Source organism: Calonectris borealis, chromosome 21, assembly GCF_964195595.1.
Source record: "Calonectris borealis chromosome 21, bCalBor7.hap1.2, whole genome shotgun sequence".
NCBI lineage: Eukaryota > Metazoa > Chordata > Aves > Procellariiformes > Procellariidae > Calonectris > Calonectris borealis.
The window spans coordinates 6184367-6198656 of NC_134332.1; the positions used below are offsets into that span (position 1 = coordinate 6184367).

Genomic DNA, 14290 nt, shown 5'->3' on the forward strand with positions numbered 1-14290 from the left:
AATCAAGATCCTGCATCCCAAGCTGTCAAGTCCAACACACCCGGGCTAATGGTTCAAAGCCGAGCTCTGCAGGGCTTTGCTGTGTGCCCCCGAGCACTCACAGCTCAGTGCCAACACCAGCAGGGCTGGGTGAGCCTGGAGGAGCAGCGCTGCACAGCTCACCGGAATGGCTCTTCCCAGAAAGCACCATATTCCCTTTTCAGTTTGCGGCAATTGAGAAAAAATCTCCCCCCAACTATTTGAGGGCCTACCCACCTCCTTCCTTCCACCCCCTTTTTAATGCATTCATTCAGTTCATCTCCTTACCTTAGGTTGACCTAAGAGATCTATTTGATACCGATTTCTGCACAAACAGCATTTGTAGATCTAGTCTCTAAAACCAATGCCTTCTAATACCTGCAACAACCATATTACTCCCAAAAATTCCCATTTTTTGCCACTCATCTGGGATTTAAAGACAAACATTTCCTGCATCAAACTGAAAGCCCTCTTAAAACTGGTCAATACACTTAGACCATCCAATCCAGCCTCCAGCTTGAAGCATGGCCAACGCTGAATTCAAACCAGGTTGGTCAAGGTGGGTCTCGAAGACCTGCTGCAGCGCTCGACTTGCTCCAGCCTAGTCCTACCCATAAATTACAAGGGGGACAGTCCTAGTCCTGCCCCGTGTTTCCAACTGAAAGCCACAGATGTTGAGCACTAAGCATCTTACTGGAAAGTGTCATCAAAACCCGATGACGAGTGGTAACTCTTCCCTGGGGTTCAACTCTGGCCATTTTTCCTGACAAGACACTTGCACTAAGCGGTCCATTCCCCCCAAACTCAGGCAGCTCAGCCCGCAATTGCCTCCTACATGGGCTCTGCCAGCTCAGAGCCTCCAAAACAAGCTCCAAAACCTCCAAAAAGAGCTTACCGGTGCTCGCTGGAGCACATGCAGGGGGGCAGAGGCAGAAACCCCACCTCCGGCAGGAGAGCCAGAGCTGAGTGGCTCTCCAAGCACGACTCAAAGTCATCACCTCCATCTGCTGCCCCCTCACGCCACCCAGACCACCTTCTGTGTGCTGAAAGCTCTCATAAGATGCACAAGGGTTTGTTTTGGATAGCAACAACTCTGACTGGGAAAATATAAAGTGCTAGTTTTTCCACTGTTATTTAACTATTTGAAAAGTCTTGGGCAGAGGGAGCCAACAGCTATGCCCTTATTCTTTCAATTCTTGTTTCTCTTTCTGCATTTGGTGTCTTTAAAAGACCGTGCTGTGGCCGTTAAAACAATTATTTCAGCAAAGTCAGTGCCAGAAGAAAACAAAAAATGAGCTCCCTAACCACAGAGGGAGGTTTCTAGTGCTCAGCACTAGGCACCTGGCCGAATGAAGCCTTCAATATTTGTTGATTTAAATACTGTGCACTCCCACCAGAGCAGCCAAATAACTTCAGTGGCTGACTATTAGATAAACTGAATAAGCAGAGGGCAAGAATTGCTCTACCTGCCATGAAGGCAACCAAAACAAGGTAAATTAGAGCACTGCCCTAGGGGAAAGAATAACTGCATTACTCCAGAAAGCGTCACAGACTTTATGAAAAATCCATGAGGCTAAAATTAAAATCCCACATACAGTTTCCCCCCACACACTCTTATTAAGAGTGCAAAATGCAATCTGATTGACTGTGGAAGTGGCATCAATCCCCTATAAACAGGCACCAGACTTCCAAATCTGTATGACTAGAGATTTGACAAAACAAAGATATGAAATTTCATAGTCCCCAAAGTTGCACAGAACTAGAGAACTTGACAGCAGTTCATCAGGGCTATGGTTTTGATTTAACAGGATTACGCACCCACTCTGCCCTGCCGTAAATGACTGCACACGTTGCAGGGCAAGGCAAAGTCCTACAGCTTCCAGCTCCAGCCCTGACCATCAGTGCTGCCACTGCTCAGCAAGCTGAGCAAAATGCATTGCGGAGCATCACAATTCGGTGCCTAACGGACACGCATCCACAGGACAAAAGCTGTTATGGCAACTGGCATCACACGGCTCGCTGGCTGGCAAGAGTCAGCAGAGGCCAAGGACTGAATAGGAAGAGAGACTACATCCCTCTCCAGCCTCCGACAGGTCTGAGACACCGCGGGCAAGGCTGTCCTGAGCTGCTGGGACAGGCTTCTTTGGGAAAAGATCATCTCCATCTTCCTGCTCCCTTTTCTGGCAGCACTAAAACAAACTCATAAATACTTTGGAATAGCATTGTTTTCTACAAACCGAGTTCCTGTACAGCTCAGGGCTCCTGCAAGAAGCACCACAGCCAACCCACCGACTGCAGGAGCTCATCATCCCAGGGTCCTACCTGAACATCGAATTAAAGAGACCTCCACAAAGAACTAGTTTATGTCAGGAGCTACGTTGTTTAATAAGATGTGGTAACCCAAGTAAGCTAGTCTGGTTTTCACAACCAAAATACCTGGTCTGGTAATAGGAAAATAGGAGTTGCTGTCCCCGACTAGGCTACCGCTCCACTTGCCATGACGCTCTGCCTCAGTGCTCCATCCTCGTCTAACAGGACATGTCTGCAAGTCTGACCATGTTCAGCAAGTCTTAGGTACACACTTACAGTACTGCATATTTACAAGCATTGCTGGATAGACATTATTCAATATATATTTCCACTTTAGCTGAAATATGGCCTATAGATGGGGATGGGAACACAAACTAGAGACAGCAGGAACCTCACAATGGAGAAATACTGAAAAAAACAGCCTACAGAAGCTCTCAACAGCACCAGACAGCCAAAGAAACACTTGATCCTGACATGACCTTTTAATCTCCCCTTTTTCATTATCAAAAAAAAAAAAAAGTTTCACTGCAAACCTGCTAAAATCTTGATTTCAAATACACCCCGTGGCAATGAGTTCTCTTCTTGAAAATGCTGTTCAACAGCTTTTCCACTCTTGTGCTGCAAGTGAATAAAAACATAAAATCGGTATTTCTCTAAAACTTTACAACTTGACAGTATTCATCCCTTCTAAATAGAACAAAATTATGTTACCTCCATATTCACTTTTCTCTCCAAGTCCCTCATTGTTTCTTAATCTACAACCATTCTTTCTTTAATTAAAAAAAAGAAAGGTAGAAAGATATAGCCTATGTCCACGGAAGTGTAACCTCCTAGTACTAGCATCCTAGTACTTTCAGAGCTCCCTTATGCATCCCCTACGCCATATGCAGCAGTAAAAGCTTGTCACATCGACCACAACGCTGCCTGCATCCCGATCCAAGCGTTAATTTAAAATCCAGCAACGTGTAGGACAGGTAACTTGCCCAAGAGATTTATTTTCTGTTATGGTGCCCGTTCTCCCAGGTACGTATCTGAAGTTGATACCAAGTTGAAACAAACTTCAGTAAAGGTGTATCTTCTAGGGGCTGGCTACGTTTTAGTAACACCAGGAATTTAAGACTCAGAAAATTACGTAAATACATTATCCCTGCGACTCCACGTGGCAAAGAATAATCAGTAATATATTTAAATCACTTCTCTGAATTAACAACTCATTGAGAGCAAGGAAGAAGTCACACCCCTCCCACCTCTCCCCAGGCTCAAGCAGACCCTGTGCAGAAGTTTCAGTCTTAACCTTTCTTTTCAATATCAAACACCGTCATTCAAAATTGAATTAAAATTCCCATGACGAGAACAGAGTCTTCGGAAAGCAGGGGAGAAGCTAAGTCAGACAGGATGAGGACACCTCATCTCATTTTAGCTGTCTAAAAGAGATCTCAAACGCCAGGGTGCCCCTAAGCCACCACTGCAACCGACAGAAAGAAGACGACAGCTCAAAAAGCACAGTCTGACTTCAGACATCCATCTTTGGATAAACTAATCACCGCCTGGACATGCCTACCGCGTGTAAGCAGAAATGAGCTGGACTAGTTCAGAATTAGAATGATAACTTCAAAAAAAAACCCCCTAAATTAGGCAAAACGAAACCCACCTCTGCTCTCCCAGCCCAGACTCCCGCAATGCTGGTTCCTCTCCGCTGCCTTTGCCTGTTGGGTTTCCAGCCCTTCCAGCAGAGCCAGACCTGGCTCCGGTCCTGCCCCAGAGCTCGCTTCAGCCTGCCAAAACCTGCCCGCGGGCAGAGCCTGTCTAACAGATGCGCTACGGTCCCCACCAGCCGTCCCGGCCACAGCCAGAGGGAACCGAATCGCCTCTGCGGAGACCAAAGGGGATGAGTGGCCACCAGAAACTTTCCATATGCAGGCAGCCAGATGATCAGAACGCTCTGAAAAAAAGTGTCTTAAATATATTTTTTAAATTCAGATCTCACTGCTCAGTGAGATAAAATAAGAAAGATATGCAAGCGTTATGAGCCCTTATATTCCAGGCCAAAATGCAATCATCACTAGGTCTGAGGGGGGGAAAAAAAAAAAACAAGGGGGGGGGGGGGGGGAAGAAAAAGGGAAGAAAAAAAATATCCTACAAGCAAATGCACTATTATCTGATCTGGAACTTTTACAAGCTTTTCTGAACATAGTGGTGCTGAGCACTGTTAGAGGCGAGAGATCCAACTGCTCATGTCTTGCACGGTATTTTCCATGCATTTCGGGTGCTTCCAGCACAGGGCACAGGGCAGCTCTGGGCCGAGCCACGGGGCTTCAGCTGCCGCAAAAGAAACATCAAACTCTGAACTAAGCAAAGACAGATCTTAAATGGAAAGCTCACGATTTTGAATGGCAGTACAAGTACGTACTGCATACATTTATATTTATATATACACACATTTCACAGATTTTTTACCTTAAGCACTTTGCAGATCATCTTTAAAACACCACAGATACCACAGTCATTTATTCAATACCCAACTGTCCTGCTGGATAAAACTTTTAAAAGCAAGAAATGCACCTGCTTATAATCCTTGTGTTACAACAGTTCCCTCCCCTCTTCCTCCTCAAAGTGAAAAAAAAGGAAAATTGTAAAGCAGAGAGAAGCCCAGCTGACATAAAAAGGATGATAAAGAGATGGGGACTGAAACCATACAGACTAGGGAGAACTGGTGGCTAGAGATCCTGTATCCATTGGAAGGGAAAGCACCACCTCTATCGTTCAAGCCAAAAAGCGGAGCATTTTGAAGCCAAGAAATGAAGAGAATTAAGTGTTTCAGGCCAAAGTTCCTCTCTGGAGCGAGTTACTGATGGTCTCTTCTTCCCCCCACCCTTTTAAATCCATGAAGGTGGGTGATATCCATCCAAGCGGCCTGGCCCTGTATTTCCAAAACATAAGTGCCACTTCTCCCAGTGCCCTGGCGCACTGTCACCCTGTGGCAGTGTCACTGCTTCCCACCTCCCGTCAGACACGCCAGGAGTCAAAAAAGTAAAAAAAAAAAAAAAAAAAAGAAAAAAAAAAAAGAAAAAAAAAACCCACCTTCTGCTGCTAATGCTCAATACTGAGATTATACTGAGGTTGGGTAAATGGGATTCAACATCTCGCCGGTGGGCTGCCTGTGAATACCGGCGGTGACTCAAAGCAGTTTAACAGCCTGCGTGAAATTAATTCCCTCCTTTGCCAGGGATCGGGTCCACAGTGTTAGAGCGCTGGCCACGAGGCCACGAGCCCGTCCATGACTGAGGGATACTCCTCTCTGGGGCTGCCAGGCTCCGAGCGCGTTTCTTCCGCTGCTGCAGCCTGTCTGCCGTGGGGTGCAGCCTCCCTGGAGCAGGGGTCTCAAACACGGGCAGCACCTGGGTGCACATCTGGGTGAACATCTAAAATACCTGAGCATAATTTTCTCTGTCTGGTCTCCTGGCCGTCAGTCTCAGCAGAGGATTCCAGTGCTGAGTACAGCGAGGCGAGAAGATTATTCTTTTTCTCCTTTTAAAGCAGCCATCTCTGCACCTGGGAATGCAAAGGTTGCAGCTGCTCAGTGGAAAGCAGCACTTTCCTCACTCATGGCAGCTTCCTATCTGCAATAAGAGGGAAAAAAAGAAAAAAGGCCCCTCCAGGAATTTAAAACTGACACTCTCTAAAAGCGGTTTTAAGTTTATTTGAGAGCAAAGTGACTGTGCATGTCTCATCCAGCACTGTGCTCCAGCATCGTTGCTCTTGTGAGAGAGCTGCCTCGGGTGAAGTCTCAGAAACGCCGAGGCTAATGGAGAATTTTGTTAACAACTCCCCTTCCTGCTCTTTCGTGCTGCTGCTTTAGTGGAACTTTCCATCTCCGGGGCTGAGGAATCAGAAAAGGAGCGGTTTGCCTTGAAAGGTCAAGCGAGATGCAGCTCAGAGTTAGGAGCTATGTACATTAGGAGAAGAACTGAAATCACTTGCAATTCTTACAAACAAACCTCTTTTTTAATTAGTTTCTCTGTGAGTCAGACTAAAGACAATATGGCCTAATAAAACATGAGAGCAACTTTTTTCCGCTCATCTCTTCCATCTCCCTGCCCCTTTCCCCTCCCTGTCAAAGGAAAAGATGGACCTAAACTCACACCCACATGTAAAACTAAACTGGAACATTTCCCCACGGATAACAAAACACAGTCTTATCCACAGCTTTTTTTTCCTATCTGTATTGAGCAATTTTACACAGAAGGGGACACTGAGTCTACTGAGCAACTTGCACTGGACTTTAGGCAGGCTGGGACTCAACCCCAGAAATAGAAATGAAAGTGCTGGGAACATGCAAAGATCTTGTTCCTACAGATGTATGTTAAATTTATAGTTCAATTATTTCTCTTTATCAGTGCCAGAATGAATCCAGAAGCGGACATCCCAGCTGGTAACAACAGTGCATTTCTGCAATACCTTCCACTCGAGGAACGAAGAACAAAACACTACGACTGCCCACCCAAGGACCCCCTACCTCCAGGTTGCTCCCCGAGAGCACCCACCCAGCTCCCTGCCCCAGCCTGATGGCACTGACAATTCATCCCCTGGGGCAGCAGCTACTGAGTTGTCACAAATGACAGGCTCGGGGACAACCAGAAAGGGGATGCACTGCCTCAAAACAGCATATTATAAACTGGGGCAGCTCAGCTATTGCCCCACAAGAGTACGAGCCTTCCCTGCAACAGGAGATCTTCATGGAGAATTCCAACATGATGATCTTCATCAGCGGTGGAGCCAGACAACAGTCGCAGGCACTACTGTAGCGGTGCCAAATGTGCTTTGCTTGGGGGACAAACCCCTAAATCTCATTCAAGGCTGCAAGCTACCTGTGCTTCCTGGTTTATCTTGGACACAGAGAAAGCACAAGTTTGTACGTAGAGGTGTAACTCGTAAAAGGCCATTCAGAGAGGCAGCAGTGGAGCTATGGTACGTGCTAACCCAGTTCAAATGGGGATCTGATACTGACCTCAGTATCAGTACCCTTCTGTGTCAAGGGGGAGTAAAAAGAGGGAAAAACACAGTAATTCACACCAAGTCTTTAGCCCAAACAGCACCTTTAGTCTGTCTTTGAATCTGCAAGTTCAAGCTCTGAAAGTTTTCAGATCCCAGTACTGACAGATAACCCTCTGGGGATTTTCCCAAAGGGAACAAAACCCAGAACAGATCTAGTCTTACGGTGCAGGCTATGGCTCTCATTAAACAAACGATCAGTCTGCTGCAGCAGCTCAGCCTAAGCGAGAACCCAGAAGCACCAGCAGACTTGTGCGGATTCCCATTCCCACACATCATAGAATCATGAAATGGTTTGGGTTGGAAGGGACCTCTAAAGGTCATCCAGTCCAACCCTCCTGCCGTGGGCAGGGACATCTTCAACTAGATCTGGTTGCTCAGAGCCCCGTCCAACCTGACCTTGAATGGGATGGGGCATCTACCACCTCTCTGGGCAACCTGTGCCAGTGTCTCACCACCCTCATTGTAAAAAATTCCTTATCTATCTAGCCTGAATCGACCCTCTTTTAGTTTAAAACCATTACCCCTTATCCTATCGCTACAGGCCCTACTAAAAAGTCTGTCCCCATCTTTCTTATAAGCCCCCTTTAAGCACTGAAAGGCCGCAATAAGGTATCCCCGGAGCCTTCTCTTCTCCAGGCTGAACAACCCCAACACTCTCCGCCGTTCCTCATAGGTGAGGTGTTCCACCCCCCTGATCATTTTTGTGGCCTCCTCTGGACCCGCTCCAACAGGTCCACGTCTGTCCTGTGCTGAGGACCCCAGAGCTGGACGCAGCACTGCAGGGGGGGGTCCCACCAGAGCAGAGCAGAGGGGCAGAATCCCCTCCCTTGACCTGCTGGCCACGCTGCTGGTGATGCAGCCCAGGATACGGTTGGCCTTCTGGGCTGCCAGCGCACATTGCTGGCTCACGTCCAGCTTTTCGTCCACCAGTACCCCCAAGTCCTTCTCCGCAGGGCTGCTCTCAATCCCTTCATCCCCCAGCCTGTATTGATACTGGGGGTTGCCCTGACCCAGGTGCAGGACCCTGCACTTGGCCTTGTTGAACCTCATGAGGTTCACACAGGCCCACTTCTCAAGCTTGTCCAGGTCCCTCTGGATGGCATCCCATCCTTCAGGTGTGTCGACCGCACCACTCAGCTTGGTGTCATCTGCAAACCTGCTGAGGGTGCACTCGATCCCGCTGTCTAGGTCATCGATGAAGATAGCAGACAGTACTGGTCCCATCCTCCTCGCTAAAGGAAAATGACTGTTCAAGCAAACTTAAAGAGAGAAATGGCAGACTTCAGGGTGCTTTTCCAGTCCACGCATCCCAGCTCCATACGTTGCCACCCATCCCTGAGTCACGAAATAGGGCTCAAAGAAACTATTTCATGCCGTCTTGCAAGTCTGCTGTAATGATTTCATGTTCACGCAACACTCAAAAATGTAAATTCTTTGCCAACACTAAACACTGTTATTAACAGACTTTAGGGACATTAACTAATTGAACTCCTATGACAATCACAGCTGGGTAACGAAGGTCAGCAAAGAACAACGCATATATCACAACGACCACGCAAACCATTGTCTTTTACACACGTGGCATGCTTGGGAAGAGAAGGATACAATCTGAACGTTACCACAAGAATGGAGACTATGCAGTTCACATTTTAGGAGCTTTCTTTCCCCAGTAACAGAACTGGACAATAAGCTGCAGTGGTTGGATTTTGAGCACCTCGTGAAGCCTTGAGACTGTTCCTGCTCAGGGAGGGTTCTCAGCTTCCTTTTGATACACAGCATTTGCTTTAAGCCAAAATCAGTCAAGACATACAAGACACAGAAATGTCTCTCTTCCCACCCTCCTTCTGGATTTTTACCTCCATAGACTCTTGTCACTTACCTTAAGACCAACGAAGAGCTAAATAAACTAGCTTTATAGTCCTGAGCCAAGCAACACAAGGGATCAAAGTGAGTCTCCCCCCAGAGCAACACGACCTCCCACTGACATCTCAGACTTCGTCTCTGGTCTGCCCAGACCAGAGGTCCACACGCAACCGGCATCAGCAGCAGCACTCACGTGCTCCCAGTTAATATGCAAGCACCGTGGCCACATCTGACGCAGCATTCAATATTTTGCCTGTTCTGATCTTTACTTTCTAACTACAGCAGCTTGACAAAACATTATGCTGGACAGAAGAGAAAGAAAAAGCAATGCTGTATTCACACACATCTGAATTAAGCCCAAAATTTTGTTTCTAGCTAAGACTAGGTATTTTGATGGGACCAGTTCAGTGCTTTTCTAATGCTTTATTAGGGAAAGGAGAACAAAAATACACCAAATCCCTGCAGAGCTATGAGAAGTAACTAGTCAAGGAATAATAAAGCCACAGAAAGAAAGGAGGGGGGGGAGATAAAGGGCAGTGGGGTTTTTTTTCCTAATCCCTCTGACACATTTATTAAGCCCTCACATTTGTGTGCATGCAACTCACAGACAACCACGCAGGAAAGTCTTCGTTAAATTAACACGTGCGTTGCATCCTGCAAAGTAAAAGTAAGCAGAAACAACGCAGAAGCTACGAAGCATCCCACAACAGCACAAGGTGTGGAGTGTCTAACCCCACCAGACATCCTGCAGCGATCAGTGCCTGTTCTGGAGCAACGGAGAAACTCATAGGAAAACAGAAAGTTAACTTTAATAAAGGGAGGAAAAGGGCTAGGTCATCATGTGGCGGGGATCAGAGTTCAGTTAAAACCAGTCACACAGAGGAGGTTCATAGTAACTCCTTTGCACTTCACAGCCACACCAAAGCAGAAGTGAAAATGAGATATAATTCTTTAGGTGGGTGGAGATGGATGGACTGAAATGCAAATTTGCATCTTCTGGGGAAGAGCCCTGCTCAGAATACCACAGGAGGAGAACGGAGCCGCTCTGTTCATGGGAGCACACCTGAGACGCTTGGGGGACAGAGCCCATCTCCAAGCCCCCAGTTTTGTTCCCATCACATGCCGACCTCACGAGCAAGGTCTGGCCCTCAACCAAGGCAGTTGCTCACCTTCCTCTTTGTTGTTGGTGATATCTTTCAGCAGCTCAGTCTTCATGCAGGCGTCTTTCCTTGTCTCTCCCTTACTCAGCACTGTTCGCTAGGGGTGGGCAGAGAAGGGATAAGGGGGGAAAGAAAAAAGTATCATGGTTTAGCTCAATGTTCATACACACGTTGCGTTTAAAAGAAGAGACAATCATGGATACATCCTGTTTACATCACGGGCAAACCTCATTCTGCAAAATAACGCTGCCAGGAAACTGCCACCAAGGCAGAGGTCAAAGATAAAAAACGGTAGGGCTTGCCCCAGCTGACAGCCCGTTTCGCCTGAGAAGCGGAGGGGCTTTGAGCTGTGCCCAGGGCTGAAACCTCACAGATCTTTGGTTAAGAGGCAGCCAGTTTTTCTGAGTGTTTGGGAATCCAGCTGAGTACGTCTGTACAGGCGCCATGAAAGGTACCTCAAGGAGGTGACCCTTATCCCCCCAAAACTTCTTAGGTTTGAGGAGGGGGAAGGCAGATCTATCAAACTTCTCATTACACATCATTTACCAACATTTACAGCCCAAGTATGCTTTTGCTGGGTTTGGGTTTTTTGTAGTTCATTCAAATGTAACTTATAAAATGCAAACCACCAGTGAGCTACAGCTAACTCATCGTTCATAACATCCATGTTTATTCAAGCTAATGAGCCCTATTTTTAATTCTATAGAAAGTAATTTTTCTTTTTTTCCCCCTCTCTTTTTTTACTTTTTTGTAAAAAGCGAACACCTGCTCATCTCCTCTGCCTTTCACACGCCTGGAGTCATGTTGCTAGATCAGGTTTACAGCCTTAATACCTTCTCTTTCTCTTTTTTTTTTTTTTTTGAAGTGGCAAGACAAAAAAAAAAGCTAGCAAAACAAAAGGAAAAAGGTATTAAAAAACCCCAAACACACACGAGAAGGGGTCCTTTGACACAGCTCTGTGTGTAAGGAGACAAGCTAGTCTGAAAGGTAAAGATGGCGACTGCCTTGCAAAGCTGCCGTGTGATCGGGGAGGCAGCGACGTCCGCCCTCGGGGCCGGGGCCAGGCCGGGTGAAGGGTTCACCGCACGCTGCCTGCGTCGCAGGAGAAGAATAAGCCCAGGTCAAGCCAACTGTGGTAGGCCAGCACGGAGAGCAGATGGTGCCTGCAGCCATGCAAATCACAAGGTTTAAAGCGCAGAGTGATAAAGAAAGAAAAAAAACAACCTGCCCATCTCCCATAAAGCAAGCAAAAGAGGCAAGACACACGCACGAAGCCTGGTGTATCAGCTCCAAAACCATTCCCAGCAGCAGCCTGCCCTTCGCCGCATCGGTCTCTGTCCGAAGCTAGCAGGGGAGACGAGCTTTGGTGTTGCTATTGCTACTACCAGCCACCCTGTCATTTTTGTTTCTACGTGAACTCAGCTGCAATGCCAGGTGCCGGCAGGTATTGAAGCACAGGGTCTTCCTTCACCCCGATTTCAGCAGCCTCCTGCCCCGTGCAGCCAGGGAGGGCTCATCCAACACCGGGTCCCTTGGTGCCTGCAGGACCACCCTGCCCTGCACCTAAATGCCGTCATCTGCAAAGCAACACGCAGCTGATGGGAAGGAGGAAACTGCAGGGATGCCGGCTGGGCACAGGTTCTTGGGAAAGCCTCCACCGCCTGCCAGGACCGCCCGCCCAGAGCTAAGGGCACCTTCAAGGATCCTAGCGAGGAGGAAGGTGGTTGTGGGTGGCTGCCTGCCACCGAGCGCAAGCAAACACGGCCACGTCTAGATGCTCTCAGCAAGAGGGAACGTGTGCCCCGAGCACACCACCTTCAGATTTTCAGACACACGCCAAAAAGCTGTAAGCGTTTGAAACCTCAGCTCAGCCAACCGATCAGATAACCTGAAACAGAACATGCCTCCAGCCGACACTGGCCAACAGCTTCCATCAAGAAACGATCATAAAAACACAGCCCAAAGTTTGAACATAGCTCAACTTTTTTTTTTTTTTATTTATTTGCTAAGGCAATAATATATATCCTTGCTGCAAACACCTACTTGTAAACCCCACCTCTGCTCTACCCAGACTTCTTGTAAACTGGGAATAACTTCATTTTTCTCATGGACTTACCCTGCTGCAAGACTAACGCAAAGAGAGCCGAGGCTCAAGCGCAGCCCCACGGCTCCGACCATGGGAAGGGGCACCCAGGCCCTCGCCACAGACACCAGCAGCAAATAAAGAGCCTCAGTCTGTCTAACAGGGACAGACTGTTTTCCCAACCTTTGTTGCAACAAGGTCAGGTCTTGATATTCCTGCTATTAAACTGACTTATACAGGAAGCCCCAGGATTCCCAGCAAGTCGCTTTTACCCATCCGATTCTAAGTTTTTCTTTATTTTATAAGCAGCAACCCCACTCCACAAGCCATCCACACTCTCCCTTCCACAGAGGCATTGCTGCTGCTCAGCCCATGAGGCCTGAAGAAAAGCCACTGCAGGAACCCTGGAGTCAATCAGACCTCAGCAGCTAACGACCACCCTCCCTCCTCACTGCAATTACCAGGAGCTCGGGGCTGCCCTGGATCCTGGCCAGCGGCGGGAGCTCTCAAAGCAGAATTTCCAATGCCAGGAGAAGTCAGAGAGAAACCATGGCTTTTTCCTGTGAGCGTAATAAAAACTGGGTGCCAAGGCAAGGCTAACCAAGGTGGCACCTGACGGGCTCTCCTGGTCCCTATCTCAGAGACACATCCCTTGCAGCAGTGGCTCTACAACTTCCATGCCTTGCTCTGAAACAAACAAAAACTCAGCATCAAGGTAGAAAATAAAATAATAATTTAAAAAAGCCAACTAAGAATTTTGAAGCATTTTGATCAAAAGGAAGCTAGAGGAAACCCCTGCAAAGCGCTCGAAGCCTCTTCCCCCCAGGCCAGCGCTCTCCCCTCCTTGCTCCATCACCACCCGGCAGATGCAGCAGCCGGCACCCAGCACCGACGGGCACCCACCGGGCACCCACCACCAACCGGGCAGCGCTGCCCATTCATTCCCACCGGCCCACGGCTCCACCCAGCCAACTTAGCAGCAACTTCACCGCAAGTGTCAATACCTCCATTTTTTTGTGTGTGTTGGGTTTTTTTTTCCCCCCCCTCCCCTCCCTTAAATTCAGAGCAAACTTCCCTTTCTGCTCACACCCCCCATGCCCCAATCCGTCGGCTCCCGATTGGCAGGGAAATCCTATACCCACCCTCCCCGCCGAGAAATGTCTGCTCCTGCAGCAGTCCCAACAAAAGCCAACTGCCAAGCACAGGCTGCTTCACAATAAAAGTCTCACTCTCTCCATATTTTTTTTCCTCCTTCCCCCCTTTCCCGCAGCCGTTCGCCTCCATTCTCTCGCCGACCCCAGACTGATTATTAACCTTCCGTGGCTGGAGAGCCTCCATAAAGCGTACACACCACCAGCAATGAAGCGTTATCCCCCACACACCCTTTTAATTTTAGGTTTCAAGTGGAAGAAAAAAAATTATTGCATCTTAAGAAAGACTGATTAGGTCTTTGAAAGGGCTTTAAAAGCCATGAGGATCCAAGCAGAGGAGCTAGTGCTGGTTTAGTTCTTCTTCTCCACCTGTGTTTACAAGAAAACAGGCTTCCTCTCCTCCGCGAGGTCTTTGGAGGGGATGGAAGACGGGTCAGACCAGCCAAGGAAAGGCTCTGCAGCATTTCCAAACAGACGACGACTAGAAACTACAGTGGTGCCTTTAAAACAAAAAAAAAAAAGCCCACAAAAAAAAAAAAAAAAAAGAAGAGAAAAAGAGCAAAGCTGGGAAACACAGAAAGCTTTCTCAGCCTCCTCCTTGGCATTTTCATCAGCCATCCGGGTGCCCTTCGCAAGGGTCCAAACAGGTT

The 14290-nt window shown here is 47.9% G+C and overlaps 1 protein-coding gene across 5 annotated transcripts in view; it reads right to left on the reverse strand.

Moving 5' to 3' along the window:
• The window catches only part of EHMT1 (euchromatic histone lysine methyltransferase 1), a 123045-nt gene that overhangs the window by 52769 nt on the left and 55986 nt on the right, over nucleotides 1-14290 (reverse strand). For 3 of the 5 annotated variants that reach the window (XM_075170465.1, XM_075170466.1, XM_075170464.1), the window contains exon 2: nucleotides 10416-10503. The exons of 1 other annotated variant lie outside the window; for it this stretch is intronic. In XM_075170465.1, coding sequence (XP_075026566.1) covers nucleotides 10416-10503 — 88 coding nt within the window. Of the gene's footprint in view, nucleotides 1-2861; nucleotides 2947-10415; nucleotides 10504-14290 lie in introns of those variants that run through there. One more of the 5 variants, XM_075170468.1, reaches the window with a different exon arrangement.